This window comes from Cebidichthys violaceus, unplaced genomic scaffold, assembly GCF_023349555.1.
Source record: "Cebidichthys violaceus isolate CVI_PGR_0920_01 unplaced genomic scaffold, fCebVio1.0.p SCAF_25, whole genome shotgun sequence".
Classification (NCBI taxonomy): domain Eukaryota; kingdom Metazoa; phylum Chordata; class Actinopteri; order Perciformes; family Stichaeidae; genus Cebidichthys; species Cebidichthys violaceus.
Genome location: NW_027176428.1, coordinates 217,521 through 235,266, shown reverse-complemented (window position 1 = coordinate 235,266; position 17,746 = coordinate 217,521). Strand labels below are relative to the sequence as shown.

Sequence of the window (17,746 nt, the reverse complement as noted above, 5' to 3'; positions counted from 1 at the left end):
CAGTCGTCGTCTTCTTTGTATTCTAATGGAAATAACAATTGGTCCGGAAATAAAATGCAATCATGGTCCCATCAGTCATCTGCCCAATAGAGGACATAGTTCATGTAAAAGCGGCTCACAGGCAGATAGCCAATCGATCCCTGATCCCTGACCTGTCAACCTGAAACCATTGGACATATCGACGTTTAATCATATGTAGATATTTAACCTTTTACCTCTGACTAGATGATCATCCGTGCCCCGAGTTTGGACGAGGACCGCGGCCCTGTTAACAATCACTTGTCATTTTAGCACAATAGTTGCATGATTTTGATTAAAAAGCACCTTGAAAGTTTGAGATATACAGCTATGCGTTCAGAACCTATATATATATATATATATATATATATATATATATATATATATATATATATATATATATATAGCTTTGTCAAAGAGATAAATGGCTGTCAAAATGGGCTGCATTCATTTCTGACATAAATATAGGCATGCGTGCCGCGCATGAATTTTACATTGATCCACAGTGATCCACAGTTAAATGTGACACAAATTCCTCTCCATATAGTTTGGGGAGGTGCTGTTGGGTTCTTCCAGACACACACACACACACACACGTTAGGTAGAAGGGATGTTCACTACATTGAAGGATTAACACTGTTCCTGGAACTCAGACTAGACCTAACACCACAGCCTCCTGTCATATTTCAAATGTTTTACACATCTACGGATGGCTTCGAGCCAACCGGCGCCGACCAATAAAGTGACACTTTCTGAAAGCTGGATCGCAGCAGAGTGCACGTTGTGCCGGACCAAGCTGCGTTTGCACCTAAGCCGCCGTCACCACCCTGCCGACTGTGTTCAATGGTTAACCACGGTGCTGCAAATGACTGCTGTGTCCCTGCTGAGGGAGAGGAGAGTTTTACACTAAATATAACCTGGCTTAGCCGCTGCGGAGGGAAGCTGAGGTCTGGGACCAGGCCAAAGTAACAGTGGTTTTCAATGCTTTGTCAGTCATTACTTCGCTGCCGCGGTGATATATGGACTCAGACCTCACAAACAGTAATTAGAGATCACAGTCGAACATCAGCGGCGGTGCCAGGCTACTGGGGCAGTGGTTTCGCGGCTTCTGCTCGTGGTTCGCCGACGCTGCGATATTAAAGTTAGGGCGAAGGTGTGCCAGTATGCTCGAGGTATCCTGCAAATTAGACGGCGGCTAAACAGGAAGTTATCTCTGTGATGATCACGTTGAATTCAACTTTATAGTGCAGCAAAAGTGGCATGGGTGCAAAAGGAAGAAACCACATTATAGTTGCTCAGTCAATATTGAGTAAACACTAGACTCCAGCCTGGAAAAATGCAGGCTGTCACAGCCAATCAGGTCAGCGCTGATAACAGCGTAAGAGACCTCTGACCACCGATGAGTACCTCTGGAGCGCACAGAAGAAAGTGGCCACTGGAGTGCATTGTATGAACGGCAGTAATAACGGCTTAAACATTTACTAGCATAAGTGACAGGACGGCAGTGATGGGGCAAGCCCAGAGATGAGCTGATAGCAAACTGCTGACTAATCAAAACAACTACCTCACTTTTAAGCTGCTTTTTAGCTCAAGTTTTCAGATTTAATCCTCATCCATTGTTATTCCTGGGCATTGAAATAAAAAATAACTGCATAACTACTGCATAACAAGGGCCAAGCCTTATCAGAATGCCTGGCATTTAACCCCAAAGGAGAGTCTCTGACCCTTTACGCTGCCACCCACTCACACAAACGCACCCGCCCACACCCACCCGCACCCACCCGATATAGACTAAAGACTTGCTGAGGAGTAAAAATAGGAGACTGCTGTTAGCCCTTCACGGGAGGGCGTGCAGATGAGAAATATCTGGAATAATGACGGGCCAGAGCCGCTTCCTTTCACCGTCACCTGCCCCGGAAGCGGTCGGTGAGCTCGTATGTTATTGTGGCAAAGTTGACCCACATTCTGGCGTCGTCCGTGTGGATTTGGCCTCATACGTAGTGGGGAGGATGGGAGTGAGCTGTAATCCTTATGACGTTGTGGCATTTTAAAGGACTCTTCCTTTGTACTGACGAAGCATAATTCCATTTGCTGTAGTTGTCAAAGCAGCCGTTTCAAATTTCATTAGCACCAAGTGAGTAAAAGGCGAAAAGGGCACTGTGTTAATTCTCACACGGCCTTTGCGGCACAAGACACGGCTCCGCCCTCAGCAGCAGATTACGTCTGCGTGGCTTTTCAAAGTGAAAATGTACAGTGGTGGAGATTCTTGACCCTGAGCCTCTGTTTATTCCGAACCAATGTTTACCTGCTGTCTGTTTATCTAAGCAGGCTGAGAAAAGCCCCTGTTTAAAGAGCTCTAACATGTCACCAGAGGCTTCCAGTTGCAAGTTGGCTCTTCCATGTAAACAATTGCATAAAAAGCTTGGGCAGCGCCTTGATTCGATTTTGAATGGGCCGTAGTAAAATGATGTTTTTTTGTGAGTGAATTAAGTCGTGGCAGCCCAGATGAGGCTGATATGTGTGGTATAGGGCCTGAAATAGCAGAGCCATAAGCATGGATTTAGATTGGGATCTTCTTAATGCATGGACTCAAATATGTCAAGGAGGGGATGTGGGCCAGCAGCAGCAATGGTGCAACTCTTTGAGAAACTCTGCATGGCAAAACTTCCCCCGAGGGTGTTTTGTCCGTTCAGAAACTGTACCTCACAGTGTGACACAAAAGCAGGAGTCTAAAAAAAAAACAACAACCCTGGACGTATAAATCAGTCGACCTCTTAATGGATTTACGCCACAAAGGCACTTGCATGACTTAGGAGTCTCACGGAGAGACGATGCTCTCACACAACCCTTTCACATGTTAATTCGGTATTTCACTTCACTGATGGACAGCTTTAAAACATGGGCTGATTTGGCGGCACTGCATTTGAACTGCTTTACTTTATTCTACAACTTCCCTTCTGTACACAAAGAACAATCAAGCTCACTTATGTGAACACTAAAATGAACTTACAGAAATTATTAAAAACAAAAAAAGCTACTGCAACGACTAGTTGATTAATCCATAAGTCAAAGATGGAAAATTATTTTGACCGTTGATTAACCATTTTAGGATTTTATCAAGCAAAACGTCCAAACATACGCAGGCTCCAGCTTCCCAAATGTAAGGATTTGATGCATATCTTAAACCTAAAGTAGCAGTTTTTGAACTGTTGGTTGAATAAAAGAAGCACTCTGAACAGACATCTTTCACTATTTTCTGACTTTTCACAGGAAAAACAAGAAAATAATTAGCCAACAGTACAATCGGCAGATTAATCTATAATCTATCTATAATGAAATGAATCTTTAGTTGCAGCCCTACATTAAATACATTCAAGAAAAAAAAAAGAGTTGTGATGGACTTTGGGTGTGTGTTGACTCAAACTAGCACATTCCCAGCAGTTCCACCTCGACCATTTGATACAACGCCTCTCTTCGGGGGGGGGGGGGGGGGGGGGGGGAGCAGTCTTGTCTGTTGTAACCTTAAAATATCAACTCATTATCTACGGCGGATTTGCTTCGCTCCCTCTGCTCATTCTATCAAACACTCAGTTCTCATCTGACATTGGCAATCAATGTCTCATCTGACATTGATTACCAATGTAATGCGTTTGCTGTTGGAACGGAGGCATACTTCTTTCTTTTTTTTGCAAACTCAGCTTACTAGAAAACATGATAAGCCCGATCAAAGTCTACTTCCACGGTTTATCCCTCAGACTCTACGAACTCTAATCTTATTGAAATGTGTATTGGTATTTCCCTTCATATCCTTTGACTACTTTGACTCAATACCGCAGAAGGTGGCGTTCTCCCCGTCATAAAAGCTGTGCACGCTGCAGGAAGCCAAGCAAAGCAATTAGGTCCCATGATTTACTCTACCTGCTTTAATAGGGAAGTGAGGGCCTCCCAGATGGAGGTCACGGTTCTGAACCTCGCTCCTCAGCTACCGAGTTAATCAGTTTGGAGCATGTGTTGAGCTCGACGCTGAGAGAAACATTCGGCTTTCTGGCTGCAATTTAACTTTTTCTTCACAGCGTGACTCGCCGCCATAACGATCCATAATAACAAACAGGGGACTGATAATTAACGCATTCTTTTCCTCATTAAAAAAAACCTCCTGCATTTTCTGTCCACACTTGTCGTCACAACTGTGTTCCGCTGAAGTTGCTGTTCGGAGGCAATCTGCAATCCCAAACAGCTCAAGCAAAAACTTAACACATCATGGTGCATCAGGGGAAGTGCAGCCGGCTTGCCAAGGTAAGGACTACATGGGCCTCTCAAAAAGCAATTAAGGGAGAGAGAGTCATAATATTGAATGGAGAAGGGGGGTGCATTCCTCTGAGAGAGGCAGCAGCAGTAGACTGTGAAATTCATATTGACTGGAGAGGCAAACACACACAAACACACACACACACACACACACACACACACACACACACACACACACACACACACACACAGGTAAGCAGGAGAGCAGAGTTCTTTTTTTTCCTCCACTTTGCTTGTCAGCCAAAGAACAGCGGCTGTAGTCCGCTGCTTTCAAATATATTTCTGGTGAGTTCAGCCATCCAAAAGATGCATCTATGCAAAAGCGGCTCACAGAAAAGTCTTCCGCTCACAGAAAATAAAACAGCACAGCTCTCTGAACACAACACGGCGTTTGTGTCGAGGACTCACTAAAACGATATTTGGAAAATTACAACCAAAAAAAAAAATCAAAAAACTGCTGAGCTCTGGATGTGCGTTCACTGATGTGGTAAATCCCACTTGATTAAAGCAAGAAAACGCCTTCGACAATGAACTGTGCCAGTCCACTTAATTAAGTCAACTTGCACTAGGGAGCGCTGGGAAATGGAAAGCAAAGCAAACAGGGGCGCTGCTGCTCGCTCGCCCTCGCCTTCTCTCTGGATGCTAATCAAAAGGCTTGATCTCTGAGCAGGACAGGCCTCGGGGACGTCGCTGTGCTTGGCTGATCCTGGCAATTTGCTCCTGATAATACCGTCCTCTCACCCCCCCCCCCGGAACCCTGGCAACCCATCTCACCCAATCTGTGGGTCTATTGGAACACACAAACACAACCCACTAAAGCTCACGTCTGCCTTCACCAGGGGGAATAATCACATAATGGTCCACAGAGTTATTACATGCTCTTTATTTTCCCGTCTCCCTCTGCGGCTCCAATTTAGGGATTCCACAATAAAGATAATTGAAGATAAAGACGCCGCTTTTGATCGACAAAAACAATAATCATGTATATTGTTTCAAGTGGAGTGCGAACAAGAAGCGCACGATATCTTCAATACGGGCATCTGCCCAGCCGCTGCTTGTGTTTTTTAATTGTTTGTACAATAAAAGCCAGTGGAAGCATCTGGTGGTTATTACAACGCCTGGAGGTCTGAGGAAGGGGCAGCAAATAAGAATTGGATGATTTGTTTGCGGGTCTGCTGCGCGGCGTATCGTGAGAGTCTGGGGATGCTGCGAGTTCCTCCTCTGCAAAAAAAACCCCTCAGCACTTACCAAAGCCACAACCGCTCCATTTACTGTCACGTCACCAGCCACACAATGAGCCAACACACAGGAGAGTTTACTAAACCGGCACAGAATTAGAAGAGTCGGAGCACCAGGAACGAGAGAGGCAGGTGGGAATAAAGGAGTGGAGGATGAGGTTCAGGATCCTACCTTTGAAGGAGATGAAGACGCGGGGTGCGGCCAAAGGGTCATTGCTCAATGGGTTCCCGAGAGCGAGGCCGGACAGTGCCAGGAGGGCGTGGAGCGTCCACAGACCGTCCAGCTGCATGGTCGATCAACCTCCAGCGGCACACCAAGAGCGTTTTATGTTTTTAAATCTCTGCAGGGACAAAACAAACACGTGAGAAGAGAAGATGCGTTCTCAACTCTAAACTGCAAAAAAAAACTGCAAAAAAATCTGCCACAATAAGTCTTTTATTCATTTATGTGACGTGTCAAATAAATGGCTCCCAGGGGCCCCATGATCCCTGTGAGTTTTGGCGATGCAGCGCTGAGGTGTGGGGATTACACCCAGATCTCTGGGAGCTTCACAACAAAACTAATGGAGACGGGCCAAGCTTTTAGAGATGTGTGCACACTTCCATTTGGGAAGAATTATGCTTTTTTTTTTTCTTTTTTTTTTGAGTGTGTGTGTGACAAACTGATGGAAGGGGCACGCTGACTCTACTAAGAGAAGCTTTTCTTCTTCTGCTCCTCTCCACGCACCCAAAACACATTCCTACGTCATGACACCATACGTGTGTGTGTGTGTGTGTGTGTGTGTGTGTGTGTGTGTGTGCTGCTCTGTAATTATAGCTTCACCTAACAGCGGGTTGTACCACGACCTCATGCTTATTAGAGAAAGAGACCAACAACAAAAAAAAGTTGTGATTGGTGCAATCTAAAATAAAATATTAACTTCTTGCTAAAAAAGGGTTTACAAATGATGACGGCCTCAAACGCTCACTGGAACAGTTTAACAAGTCTTCCAAACAATGCAGCGGTGGTCATCAATGAAGTCCCCAGTTAATGAATGATAGACGGCCAGGGAGCAACCACAATGATCCACACATCTGTCACAAATCATCAGTAAAGACTTGTCTAACAGGCCACCTCTGGCCCTTGGCCATCCTCCATCAAATCCACTCTTGGTCCATTTAATCATCTCCACCATGTTGCCACTTGTCCGCATGTTCAACTGTTTTTTTCTACCACACTCTATTCCCCAAACAGCAACCTGACCTCACTGATTGGACACAAAGTTCTTCTCCGCATGTTTCGACAACGAACACTGGACATTTAGAAACGGGTCTCCATCTGAAACACACCTTTTGGAGACGTCCGCAGAGCCAAAGGGTCCTCAGACCGGCCGGCTGAGGTGGATTTATGAGCAGAACCCAGCTGTTTAAACCTAGTTGTTTACTGGCAATTTGTCAACCATCCAGCTGTTTATTCTGAGACAGAGACCAAGTACTTCACACACGCAGATGAAATCAAACACTGGCACTGCTCGCAAATGTCCCAGATGAGACTGAGAGACACAGAGTCCCCTCACTTTAAACATATCTCAAGTCATTTCGAGTCGTGAAAATCAATGAAATTTTGCAAAAAAAAGGGGCTGTTTATGGAGAATAATTTAAATCCATCACACTTGTGCAAACTGCTGCATACCTACACAAGACTTCCCACCCTCCACTGATGCTCTCAGCTTCTTCATTGTTTGCATCTACAAGTTATTAGCTGTCACATGTTGGGCAAATCTAAAGCAACTATTTAACTTCTAGTGAAAGGCAAAAGCTAATAACCGCAAGTCAGGTCGGTGGCAACGTAACCCTCCCCCCTGAATCCTGCTGGTTTATGCAGAGGACAATAAATATTAACTTACAAAAACACAGATCATTTATCATATTTCACAACAATAGGACAAGAAAAGAAAAAAAACTCCTCCCCCAGAATGAATTCAGAAAAAAAAGACAATGAAAACAACATCAAGCTGTGTTAATATATTCCCATCACAATGTTCTTCAGCAGTGAAGAAAAATGCGAGAAATAGGTTCAATGTTGCTGTGTGATAGAGACTGTAATCTGTGTGTGACAGACTGCCAGCCTTGGCCACACATGGACGACAGAACTGTAAACAGTCTGGTGTGGTATTAGAGCGCACGGTAAACTGAATTCAATAGATAGTAATAATGATTCATGTAAGAATCAAGGCTTTGATCTATTATAAATAGAATTATGATTAGCCATTTCTGATCACATTTTCATAAGAGAAAACAGTCGTTGGAGCATGCTGCGAATAATACAATAAGAATTATTATTATTTTAAAAGCGTGCAGCTGCTGACAGGTAAGCTTTTTTTTTTTAAAAGCATCAATAATAAAGCAGGCTAAATAGAAAATAAAACGCAAAACGCAACAGCACAATCAGGCTTACCTTGTTGTTACAGCTTTCCGAATACAACTTCAGATCCAACCATGCAAGTCATTGAACAAAACCAATTCCAACAGATCGGTCACTTGCGTCTCCAAGTTGAAATCAATAATAACAATAGAAAATCCCGGTGCTGCTGCTGCTGCTGCTGCTGCTGCTGCTGCTGCTGCTGGTGGACAGTCCCTGCTCAGGAGGGCGGTCTGTACCTGTGCACACTGCGTGGCCCCGGAGTTTGTCAGAGCACAATAAGAGAATTTAAAAAAAAAAAAAAAAAAAAATGAAAAAAAGACTCTAGTACAATCTTGCGCGAGACCGCGAGGCGAGGAGATATCGTCGTCACACGAGCACAATCAACATCTCGTGGGGTTTGGGGAAATAAATAAATAAAAGCAGTTGGAAACAAAGTCCCTGCGGTGTAGAGAGGTCCAGGCACGCAGCGTGTGCTCCTCTGGAAAGTTGGGCGCTCCTGACTGTAGGGAGGCAGGGCGCTAGCAGGTGGATGCAGAGGCCCGTTCGCCTTAAACACACCCACGGGGCGGGCAGCGCCGAGCCGAGCCGCCCATCAGCCAGCACGGGAGGAGACGTGATTTACTAGCGTGTTATACCGCTGTTGTGCTGTCACAGGAGGGGGAGGAAGAGAGGGAAAGAATGGATCATCCGCATTCTACTGTGCACTACATGATGTTTATTATTACATTAAGTGCAAAAAAAAGTTGCGAAATTGTGGAACCACTTTCTAGTAGGGCGACCTTTATGTGCTTAAAAAGGTGTTATAATAATTAACGGTTAATAATTAATTATCTTTATATATTAGTTATAAGACAGTAACAAGGGAAACGTTTAGGTTGCCAAGTTGTGAAAAAAACCCCATTGGTAATTGGCAATAATGCAGATAATAATGCAGATCCATGTTTGCCATCCGTTATAAATGTAATAGCTAATTAATAAATCATTTTAATCATGTATGTAGTTGATGGCAGCCTGCAGCCCTTTTTCTGAAATAAGTGCTAATGCTCCAACCGATTAAAGGAAATGTTCACAACCTGGCAGCCAGCTTAAAAGGTATTAGTGAATTATTTAAAATAACGTTATTATAGTGAGTGGTAATCCAAATTAAAATGTATGTCATATATTACCCATATGGGCACATTTTTAAAGCCCATCATCAGATGCAGGTTGTTTATGAGGTTTACTGAGCGGATGCAGTAGTTTTACAACATGACATTTAAACCTGCATTTCCACATTTTTGGGCTACGGACACAAGTTACAAACGCCTCAACACATTGATTTAAAGTCTTTCTGACCCTAATGTTATCCAAAACACTTTGTGGGGATTTTTGGGTTCACCGACATTTGGGTTTGAGGTTCACCTAATATTATGAGGAGGATGTTACATAATCCCTTTCCCAAATGAAAAAAAAGGTTACTTTTAGGATGAAATTTTGGGCCGAGCTGAAAGATGCTGAAACACCTGAGGTGATCATTTTCTGAGGTTTGTCAACACGAGCGACTCCATTCCACACTCAACTTTGTCATTTGATCAATTGTGATATAAAAACATATTGATTATAGCAGATTTAATGGGCTGAATGGTGTTCAGCTACAGAATCAATAAGTAGTACACACTCCATATGTCGCATAACAACACCAGTCGTAAACTGTTTAGGGGAAAAGGAAGAGAAGCATCAGTAGTTTTTATACTTAATATGAATGCGTATATTAATTATCAGTTTATTATGCTTTGCGATTCAAAGTCGTAAGAGAATAAACAGCTGCTGTGTGAATGTATAGACAGGTCTCCAATCCCTTCTACAGCTGCTATAGTACTATAGTTGCGTCTTTTGCGAAGGGGGCGTTTGCATGCTTTGAATCAGTTGCCTGTATTTCCATCTTCCATCGCTGTGACAACCAGCGAGCTACCATCTGCCACCCACACATGAGGTGTGGAGGGAAAACGTTCAGTGGGATTTGGCTTAAAGGGATGCCTGCATGTGTCCTTTTTCTCCCAATCAACAAGTGAGAGGCTTTAAAATAAATCCCTTTTTTTCACAAGTTCACTTTTACCTACCTGAGTTATACTTTCCAAAGTGTGTATTATAAAGAAGACAAAATAACTTTAAAAGTTTCATTATACAAGTTTATTACAGCATTACATTCATTCAACTCCAGTGAATATTTGACCTCCCGAGTCCATCCTGGCCACTTAGAGCACAGACAATGTAATGATTGCTGGGTCCACCTTATCAGAAATTGAAAGTCTTATCTTGGTTATGTACCCATTGATTTGAAAAAAAAAGGATGAGCAGTGTCATTCATTTTAATGGTACACGGAAAAGTCGATTAAAATGCTTAATTTGCCCCTCTATTCAAACACTGATTGGGCGCTTCAAAGCCGCAGAGTTACCGCCTGTGAACATTTTCTAAAGCTCATTGAGAAAATTAAACATTTTTCCCGTTTTTAATCATATTCCATTCAATGTCCTTTCCCACCTGCATTATCTGCCCCTCATCCAATCTGGAGCTTTAAATTGTCACGCGCTCGATTCACCGCGAGGCCCGTCTGGGAGTTGGAGAGAAAGTCTGCGAGGTGTTCGGCTCAATGCGGTCAAAAGAAGCTGTCCTGCTCAACTTTTCTTCCACACGAAGTCACGACGGTGGCACCGTAGCTTTCGCTCTGCAGTGTGGTCCAGCATGACGGTTCTTTTTTTAAAGTGACTTGGCAGAGGTCAAATAGAAAAGGATCAGTTTGATGTGTCTAAGTAGACTTCTTCCTCTCCGAGACAAGTTATCTATTCAGGAAGGACACGGCAAATTTGGCCAGAAGCGGGGCCTTCAGCTTCTGCAAAGCTACACATCACTCATCCGGTCCAGTTTAATGAAAGAAAGAAAAAAAAAAAAAACAGCTGTCAGCCCTGATTGCCTATAGTCGATCTTTTCTGCTTCATAGGACTCCAAGGTGAGTTGTCTACATTACCCAGAAGGACCTAAGTGGGCCTTAACTGTAATATCTGAGATAAAATCTTGACAGTGCACGATTCCAAGCCGCCGTCGACATCTATCCAAGTGGTATATGAAGTTGTTTTAATGCTCGGCAGAAGAGCCTGCATTCCAGCTGAGGTGTGAACAGTGCTTTCTGTGGGGCTCTGCCTGCAGGGCATGAACAGATGCCAGGTGTTGTGTCAGAATTTGTGATTCTTACACAGTTCCAAAGATCATCCGTATCGCAATCCCACTTTCAATGTGTGTGGAGAGATGTGACGCTCCGGTGCATGCTGCTTAGAGGCTGCTTCTCGTTCCTGCATTGTGTTGAAGCGTGCGAAGTTTCAGCTTCTATCTTGGGCTGGTGAGGTGATAAATGCGGTGATGAGATGTGGCTCTTTTTTCGTCTTTTTCCACAACTTTTTTCAACATTCATTCTTCTTAGTTCTGTTGAGAGTGAAACATGTGTCACAACCAGTGGGCAAATATCTTGAAGTTAGTTCCTCATTACATATTACTCACTGAAAAAATTATAGAAATTATAGAAATTATTTGTTCCTTTGCTTTTGTTATTCACCCAAAGGTGCCTTTAAACAATTCCTAAGCCTCTAAGTCACATCTCCTGCATTTAACATACTTAGAAATAGAAAAACAGCAGGGGAAGAAATATTTAGGTCCTTTACTTCAGTAAAAGTAGCAATACAATAATGTTTAACTGTACTTAGATACTAAAGCATCATCAGATAAAATGCACTTAAGGCCTAAAACGTCATATAGTCGTAATGTTTCCTGACGATGTTAAATGTAGTGCATTATATTTTTTGATAATCATTACAGCATTAATGTACACTTGTATACTTTTGGTAGTTTAGTATATACAGATGCCACCGTATTTTATAACCTTTTATAGCCTAGGTTTTTGAAGTAAAATCTGAATCAGCAAAGTAACTACGGCCATCAGATAAAAGTACATTTATCTCTTTTTGTGAAGCTGAAGTAGCCTATGAAGTAGGAGAAAATGGAAGTATTCAAATAAGGTACAAGTACCTCAAAGTTGTACTTAAGTACATTAGGCTACTTGAGCAATCCCTAGTTCACACTACACAGATTTAGCCGTCAGTTTTTGGAGCTGGAAACAGCTTATTTTGTGAACATCAACAAACAGCGCTCCACGAACTTTGAAAGTCGCGTTATGTTAACTTGGCTTAAGTAGCCTATACTCTCCACCACTGTAGAAAACAGACCCCGGGGTTTAACTAGCAGCCAGCCTGCAGTTAGGAAGTATTCACTGACCTTCAATCGCTAACGTTAGCTTAGCCCCAGGGCGAACCCTAACCAGTCCAACGTAAGTAAAACTATTGGTGGTTAGCTGGCAGCTAAAAGAACACAACATGTAAATAAGAAGATTTGTGTTACCAGGAGGTTAGCCTACTAAGTAATGCTTCTCTGATCACAACCTGAGGTGTTGTTTGTAGCAATGACCTCTGCCCTCTTTCAGAAGAAGCTAATTTAAATCACAATGTGCTCTTTGTTTTCACCATTGGCTACGACTACCTCATTGCCAGGCATCTGAACCTAACTCTGATTCCTGATAGTATTATGTCTGCGGATACCGCTCTCTCTCTCACGTGCACAAAGCCTTCCGACAAAGCTAAGGCTGCCGTGTTGCGCCAGCAACAAGACTTATTAATACATCAAATTCAGCAGGCAGGTGCTCACCTTGTGCTGCGACCAGATAGCAGCAAAGCTTTGCTCCCAGCACTTTCTGTGATGATGTCCTCAAAAGTTATTAGCATTTATATGAGAAAAGAAAAGCATCGCATCTAGATATCACAGGGAAACTCTCAACAATGTAAAACTTGTTCAACAATTCAAGAGTGTTTAGAGAAGAAACTTTTCTCATCACCTGAGGTGAATGAATGCGAGTGAGTTAGTGACTCAGTTAAACAAGCAATTGAACAATTTAGGTAGGAGAGGAGGGAAGGGGAGGAGGGGGGGATTTTCAGGCTCTCTGATCACACTTAGTGAAAGTATGCAACTCCTTGGAGCCGAAATTACAATTCGGTGCTTGAACCACCTTCCTTTTCCTCTACCTGCGGTTGGTGCATTTGAGCAACAGTTTCCTCTGTTGTTTTTGGCACCACATGGTGCTCCATACACTTCCCAGACTCTGCGGCCTCAACTCTACTTTACTGCCAGTCTGGCGGCCCCTCCCACCCCCGGGAACCACAACCCACAGAATGAAGGAAATGGCTTTGATTTCCTTCCACTTTTCACACATCAAATGGGGAAGGGGACTAGGACCGTACGCTGGTCTTGACCGAGCTGGATAAACAAACTCATGCCACAGTGTGAGTGTGTGTGTGTGTGTGTGTGTGTGTGTGTGTGTGTGTGTGTGTGTGTGTGTGTGTGTGTGCGCACATACGTATTACTGTGTCGTTAAAATTGAGTGCGCGTAGGACACAATAAAATGTGTGTGTTGGGGAACAGGTGAGTAAATTTCGCCCCACCACTGCTCTACATCAGTGTTGACGTTATGTGAAAGGTAAATACTGTGTAATTGAATAAAATCACGAACCGAGACATCGGCCCGGGGAGAAATGGCCGACCCACTTTGCGATTCTCAATACGCCTCTGTTCTCCGAGGCTGGCTGTCTGGGGTCTTTTTTTGGCCCTCACTGTAAAGTTGAGTGGCAAAATTTGAACAAATAATCCACCTACCCGAGTTTGAATGGTGATTTCATTCAGCAGAGGACTGGGTCTGATTATAAAAAAAGAAACCCAAGTCCTCTAGGTGGGTCATGTATGATTCATTCTTAGTATGCGTCATATTTCCTCTTCACACCAACCTTCTGGGAGGTACTGAACTAGGACAGAGTTTATGTTGTGCTGCTGGGACTCTTGGGAGAGGTAAAAACTGGATTACATCACGGAGCCACTGAAGTGTTTAGATACGCATGTAGGAGAAATCATTTTCACACATGCAATGATTATGTATCAGAATCTGTAAAAGTAGTTATCTGGGAGGCCGTGCTACCATCCCAGGACAATATCACCATTCAAGACACAGAATAAACTGGAGGGGCTCTGACAAGGTCTGTTCTCTCACACAGATTAGCTGCTGTACATGGCCTGATGCTACATGCCTCCTTACTTACTTAGTATTTCACCAACAGGTCCATATCTGCCCACTGACTTTCTCTATTCCTTATATGAAAGCGTTATGTTCAGAAATTCACTTTTGAATGTGGCCCAAGATCAGCTAATCTTTTATTACATTTTTCAATACATCGATTATTCGACTACTAAATGACTAAACATAGTTTGTTTAAAATAGTTTGACACTTTGGGACATACATTTAATCACTTTCCTGATAGGAGTTAGATGAGAACAATGATACCACTGAACTGAAATGATTCTTTCTAATGGCCACCAGGAGTCTATGAGAAAATTACCCGATTTTATGGTCTCAATCGCTAGCTTCAAGTGTTATTCAATACAGCATGATGTCCATTTATGAGTCAAATAGAGTAAAATTAGATGATAAAGCAGGAAATGCTACAGGCAGTGGCGGTCGATACCGTGCTGTTGTCCAGTTTGGGAATTGTCTGTGTTTTTGTCTTTGAATTTTAACCCCTTCACAGTGTTATTCAGCATTCAGTTGTCCCTAGCTTCACCCTTTTGTGTCACTTCTGGTTGCAAAAAAGCAATATGTCGACGGCCAAAATGCCAAACTCAGGGCGTCCAAACTGAAGTCCACAAAACAAAAGGTAATGTCATGGTGACTACATCTACTTCTTGCAGTTTATGAGCTGGAGCCAGCAGCCAGTTAGCTTAGCTAAGTATTAAGACTGGAAGCTGGGGAAAGATCTAGCCTGGCTCTTTCCCAAGGTAGCAAAATCCCCCCCACCAGCAGCTCTTAAGCTCACTAATCAACATGATCTGACACATTTGCTTAATCCTTACAAGAACCAACGTGTAAAAACGTCAATTTGCTGTTTCAAAGGAGGTAAGGGCCAGACTATACTTCTTGCACCAACTTCCTGGAGTCTCTGCTGGTCACTTTGCAACTGCTCCCATCACAGAAATAGTCCCACAAATAACCCACAAAAAAACATAAAATAAATGTTTTTTGTACAGATTAAGCAAACAATATATAAGATGTTTAGTAAGGGTGCTATAGAGGTGCTGGTAGGCTGTTTTTGTTCCCTTTGGACCCAGCCAGGCTAGCTCTTTATGCTAAGCTAAAATAACTGCTGCTGGTCCAACCTTCATATTAAATGCACGGATGTAAATAAATAATGATAAATAAATAATAACATACATAAATGAACAGTTGAAATAAATAGTTTTGCATTGTTTGTATATTATCTTAGCATCTTTCATTTTCCAGTTTAGATTCATAGTCAGATTCAGGTCATGGATATCCATTGTTTCTGAGATGAAGTGCTCCCTCATCTTGTGCTCATATTAAAAAGCTGACCACAAGATACCCACTTTATTCCCACAGCTGTCAAACACTTACCAGAGCCCTTTTACACAACCACCACACTAATAACTACTACCAGTCGTTCTGCCTCTGTCAGCAGCCCATGTAATGTGCGTCCTCTTCGGGTTGACAGCACACCAAAAAGCAGTGATTCCATGTCATAAACTCTGCTCTAAACTTTCCTGTGCTCTTCTAGTGCTCTTGAGTTTGAAAAAAAAAGAAAAAGGAAGTGTAGTTGGAATGCATCTTCACAGAGAAGGTGGAGACCAGGGGACATGAAGAACAATCTGTGCCCTCTCTCCCATTGGCTTGTTATCTAGTGGGCTGTTGACTTGGCACTGCTCTGCTCCACCGATACTTCCTGAGGATGTCATGCGACTCCTATAGTGGGTAAGAGTGCAATACTTCCTCTAGGCTCCCGTTCACTTCCTGCCTTCCGATAGGACACTGAGGTCATGATCCCATCAAGCGAAACCATATCCAAGTCCCATTAATGTGGCTGAGCTCCCGACGTCTTTGCATTGAGGCTAAACACTGTGATCGCTGTTCAAACCTGCTTGGCCAGTTGCACCATTAACGCTTGTCATGATCATAGACATCATTAGCAGAGACAGGTGAGTTCAAACGAATGTGAACATTGTTTGTTGACTCTGTACAAGTATCGAAACAAAAGCAGAGAGAGTTCAAGTACCAGACAATTACAGTGTCTGAAAGGAGAGCGAAGGAAGACCGGAACATGAATGTTGCAAATATTTCAACACTGATTGAGTGAGTTTTCCCTTTTAATTCCATATATTTTTGGTGCACTTCCAAAAATGTATGGAGGTAATGTTTCACTCCTTGATGTGACTCAGTGTTCAGTAAACTCCTGACATTAATTGCCCCAAAAAATCATTTCTTTAAAGAAGAGTATAACATTGAAAAATCTTGCGCTCCTCTGTACGTCCGATGACGTCCTCTCAAAGGAAGTAAACCGGTGGAATGAACCCACTAACATGGTGCCACTTTTGTCTCCGCTGTCTTTATTTCCATGCCAACCATGTAAAGCCTGGCTGAAGTGTTGGGAGTTGCCACTGCTTGAGCTGAAGGGTTATCTTTAACTTTCTATGGGAACTAATCCTGCAAGCGCTCAATACTGGCCTGCACAACTATTGTTTCTGCAGAGACAGGATACTCCCTTCCTCTCCCACACCCTCACCCACTTCACCATGAAGTCACACACCCCCCTCCCACAATCTTGGCAATCTAATTAAACTTGATTGGAACCCTCCCAACTCATGTAAATGCAACTTGAAATACATATCATTATATTACATATTATTACTATTAACAGTTTTCTTTCTACAGCAGCCAACGTTATTCTCACTTTCTGTAATGTGCAAATGACACAAAAACGCTGAGTTGTCTCTCTTTCATAGGTCCAGTCGTGACAGCAAATGCAGCAGACAGTCAAAACTCACAGCAAAGAGAAGTCCGGAAATCTCTGCAGTCTGTGTCTCTGAGTGACATCATGTGGAACCAAAAATTCACGGGTTGCAACTACTTGAAGACAGAATATGACCCTCATGGCCCAATGGATTTTACTCTTCCAGACAGTTATTGAAAGTCTTATGAACTAGTAATTATCACATCACCCAGCGAAGCCATAAAGGAAGGATGCTTCGCTATCCTCCTTGCTTCCCTTTCCCCGCTGACGTCGGCCTTTTTCCTCTTTACCAGCTCACAGGACGCCAGTGTCATGGTTACTGCTCTAATATTCAAGGGTGTGCCGTCCACACATTAGTGGGCGACTTGCATGCACACCACCCAATAGTGATGGAAACTTACATCCTATTACAAAGAGGATAAGCTCACACAACACGGCATCCTAAAACCAATTATTCTCTCCTTTGTCAAAATGAAGTATGCTGACTCATGTTATCTCTCTGTTGCTGTGCTACTGTGACTGAGATACAGTAGGTGTGAGCCTGAGGAAATAACAAAAACACGCATACTGGAGCTAGAGTATCACCCATAAATCTCTCAGCAAGACTTTAATAAAGACTGGAGGCAGGAAGCATTTCTATATCCAGCCTCTTAATGATCTTAGAAACCATCTGACTGTTTGAAAGGTGATTATACACTTGGATGTCCTTCAGCTCCAGGACAAGAACTCCACATTACCTATGACAGCATAGACACATGCCTGCATAGGAGTTCTGAGGGTGACAGGAAGACTTGGTAACATTGTACGGTTAAAAACTCTCTACGCGAGGCACTTGTGTTGTCTGCTATTGCG

General features: G+C 43.0%; 1 protein-coding gene across 5 annotated transcripts in view; it reads right to left on the bottom strand.

The window, feature by feature from the left end:
• Nucleotides 1-17,746, bottom strand: part of LOC137879334 (semaphorin-3F-like) — a 106,115-nt gene that overhangs the window by 46,945 nt on the left and 41,424 nt on the right. For 4 of the 5 annotated variants that reach the window (XM_068719949.1, XM_068719947.1, XM_068719951.1 and 1 more), the window contains exons 1-2: nt 8,002-15,080; nt 5,737-5,905 (exon numbers count right to left, since the gene is read on the bottom strand). In XM_068719949.1, coding sequence (XP_068576050.1) covers nt 5,737-5,854 — 118 coding nt within the window. In that variant the 5' untranslated portion in view covers nt 5,855-5,905; nt 8,002-15,080. Of the gene's footprint in view, nt 1-5,736; nt 5,906-8,001; nt 15,081-17,746 lie in introns of those variants that run through there. The other variant, XM_068719948.1, reaches the window with a different exon arrangement.